This window comes from Zingiber officinale, chromosome 5B, assembly GCF_018446385.1.
Source record: "Zingiber officinale cultivar Zhangliang chromosome 5B, Zo_v1.1, whole genome shotgun sequence".
NCBI lineage: Eukaryota > Viridiplantae > Streptophyta > Magnoliopsida > Zingiberales > Zingiberaceae > Zingiber > Zingiber officinale.
In genome coordinates, this window is record NC_055995.1 from 140,615,150 (window position 1) to 140,617,862 (window position 2,713).

The 2,713-nt window shown below is 45.2% G+C and overlaps 1 protein-coding gene across 1 annotated transcript; it reads right to left on the bottom strand.

Annotated features, from left to right (window-relative positions):
* Window positions 1-220: 220 nt before the first annotated feature.
* On the bottom strand, window positions 221-2,155 carry LOC121986450 (cinnamoyl-CoA reductase 1-like). The gene is made up of 5 exons (XM_042540419.1): window positions 1,767-2,155; window positions 1,545-1,702; window positions 1,112-1,300; window positions 612-946; window positions 221-508 (listed from the first exon to the last, which is right to left on the bottom strand). The coding sequence occupies exons 1-5, from the start codon at window positions 2,098-2,100 to the stop codon at window positions 388-390; spliced, it is 1,137 nt and encodes a 378-aa protein (XP_042396353.1). The 5' UTR covers window positions 2,101-2,155; the 3' UTR covers window positions 221-387.
* Window positions 2,156-2,713: the final 558 nt, after the last annotated feature.

Here is a 2,713-nt window from a genome sequence, read left to right on the forward strand (position 1 = left end):
TCAAATATTTATAATTTAGATAATCATTTTATAAGCTATAATGACCATTGATTTAAAATGGTAAATTTTAAAAATCTTAAAACTTTTAGCCCGGAGAAGAGAAGAAGAGTTCTGTTTTTACACTCAAGGACTTTCATAAATCAACCTTTGTTACTCAGACAATCTTCAATATTAATTCCTTATACTCTAGAAAAAAAAATAATTTATAACAATACACTCATAAAATAACTCATCTGTAATTTTATTCGACCAATTAATTATCGAAACTTCTTTTGCTCCACAATTTAAATCGGCTCGAGACAAATACTTCATTGGCGACAGAAATTTGACAATGTAATTCCACGGTATACCCATCTGCTAAACCGACTTCACTGTTACAGAGTAAATTTAATCCATCGTTAACCTGTTCAGCTCCTGCTCATCCACTTGTCTCCCTGGATCGAAGTCCATCAACACTTTGTTTAGCTTCTTGTTCTGGATATGCTGCTCTTCTACCTTCAACTCGTAGCTGTAAATCGTTTCACAATTCAAGCAGTGTCTAAATCGCTGCACTGCATTGAGCAAGATCCGAAGAAAATGGATGAAGAAACAGGGTGGGAAGAAGAGCTAACCATGCAGGGGGGTGAACAACGTCAGGGGAGAGCATCTCGGCTAGTTTGGTGGCGTCGGGTGGCCGGCGAATCACGTTGTTGAAGCAGAGGTAACGCCCGTAAGCCTCTGCGCTCTCGTACACGGCCACGTGGGCGTCGACGAGGAAGTCAACGTCCACCGTGACGAGGACGCCGGCGTTGTACATCTCCATCGCGCCTTTCAAGTAAGAGCTGTTCGCGGAGAGCTCCGGCACCATCACCAGCCCGGCGTTGATGGAGATCATGTCCACGCCTCTGTCCATTGCCAACGCCCAGGCTGTCTTCTCCGCCAGCGTCTTCGCCACCGCGTGCCAAAGCTGCCGTATCGCAAATAACATTTTAGTCAAACAGTTGTCGGCCGCCACATTGATTGAGGCAGTGTTCTAGAAGATGTTATGGAAATGAAGCATTCAAACCAAAAGGGAAGGTTGGGAATTGGTTGGCCTACAGTTGACCAATCCATTGGATCCCTAATCAATTACTTTGTTTTTTCTGCAGAAGGAAGGTTCACTCCATTCTCTCTCGTCGAATTCCACGGCCAGCTCCCGGTGTTCTTGCCAAACCACGGCGGTCACCGAGGAGGTGAAAATCACCCGCTCCATGGTTTCCACCTGAGCACATGCTTCCACCGCGTTGTGTGCAGCTCTCACCTCGACATCCACCACCAAATCCTGCACCACAGATTAAAAAATTAGGAAATCGCTCTGTTTGGTAACCAATTCCTCTGCTTCCGTGATACAAGAAAAAGTAATCGCCCAAATTTCTAGGAGTTATTGCACAATCAAGGCATGTGCAGTGGGATCTTGGTGGATAGTTGCTGCATTCAATTAGCCCAGCTCATGACAGGGCGGCAATGGATGGCCTCCCCGAAGTCGTAGAATCTAAAGGAAGGAGAAAAAAAATATAGAAGCTTACATCATACGGCTCTTCCTGAGGTGGGTCGAAGGCGTAGAAGAGCCCTGAGCAGCCGCGGACGGCTTCGACGATGCTGTGATAATCGAAGGGGTCGGCATCGAAGAGGCGAAGCCGCCGGTTCTCGGCCAATAGCCTCTCCAAGCTCACTCTATGTTTGCCTGCGACCAAAGAGATCATCAAAATTCATTCCTGAGCGGAGCAGTACAAGACGCTTGCGTTTACCACGGCTGTAAGCGGCGGCGTGAACTGTGTAACCTCTCTGCAGGAGTCTGATGACGAGGGAGACGCCGAGGCGGGATGAAGCGTCCATGACGCAGACCGCGTTGCGATCGCGGTGGACAAAGGCCGGCGCCATCACGGAATCAAGAGGCAAGGGCTGTAATTTGCTATTGGCAAAGAATTTGATTAAACATTCAAGAAACCAAAAGACGAGAGGAAGAAAGGGAAGGAGAGAGTGAGAGAGGAGAGGAGGCGAGGTGAGGAAGGAAGAAGTAGCATTCGAAGGGCGTGAGAGAATTAAGGAGGTAGTTGCCAGAAAGGAAGAGCAATCGCACATTAATTGAAGGCTTGAAGCAGAGGGGAAGGGGGGTAGAAGGAGAGTTTGGTAAGAGCCTTGTAGCTACCATCGAGTCAATGCATCTGCCAGTCTTGATGATTTAATAAAATATGGAGTTTTGTGAAAAATGGACCGGCCGGAATCTCCTTTCGACGAGCATGATTGGCTAAGAAGGAAAATGACGTGCGGTTATACGTATTGTCTATGGGGAGAGTAGATCTCCTGGTCCATAATTTGTATTGTCTATGGGGAGAGTAGATCTCTTGGTCCATAAATTGTGGACCAGGGAATGGTCCATTACATGTGGACCTTTAATTTGAATGAACCCCACTTATTTAAAGATGGGGTCCATTCAAATCAAAGGTCCAGATCAGTGGACCATCCCCTGGTCCGTAATTTATGGACCAGGAGATCCCTGGCCGTCTATGGGGTAATTAAAAGATACAAAAAGAGTCATAAGAAATTAATATTAAAATTATTAGATTTGATTTGATAATTTAATTCAATTACTTAAATTTGATGATTCCTTCTTACGACAATTTATCAAGGGCGCATCTAGAAATCTAAATTTATCAAAAAAAAATATACTATTTACCAAAAATGCACTTTGTTA

Bases quoted from the DNA above. Each gene is read 5' to 3' on its own strand.
- LOC121986450 (XM_042540419.1), bottom strand. From the start codon at position 2,100: ATGTGCGATTGCTCTTCCTTTCTGGCAACTACCTCCTTAATTCTCTCA. The intron at 1,703-1,766 runs GTAAACGCAAGC...CTTTGGTCGCAG, and splicing joins CGCCGCCGCTTACAGCCGTG to GCAAACATAGAGTGAGCTTG. The intron at 1,301-1,544 runs GTAAGCTTCTAT...TCTGTGGTGCAG, and splicing joins CTCAGGAAGAGCCGTATGAT to GATTTGGTGGTGGATGTCGA.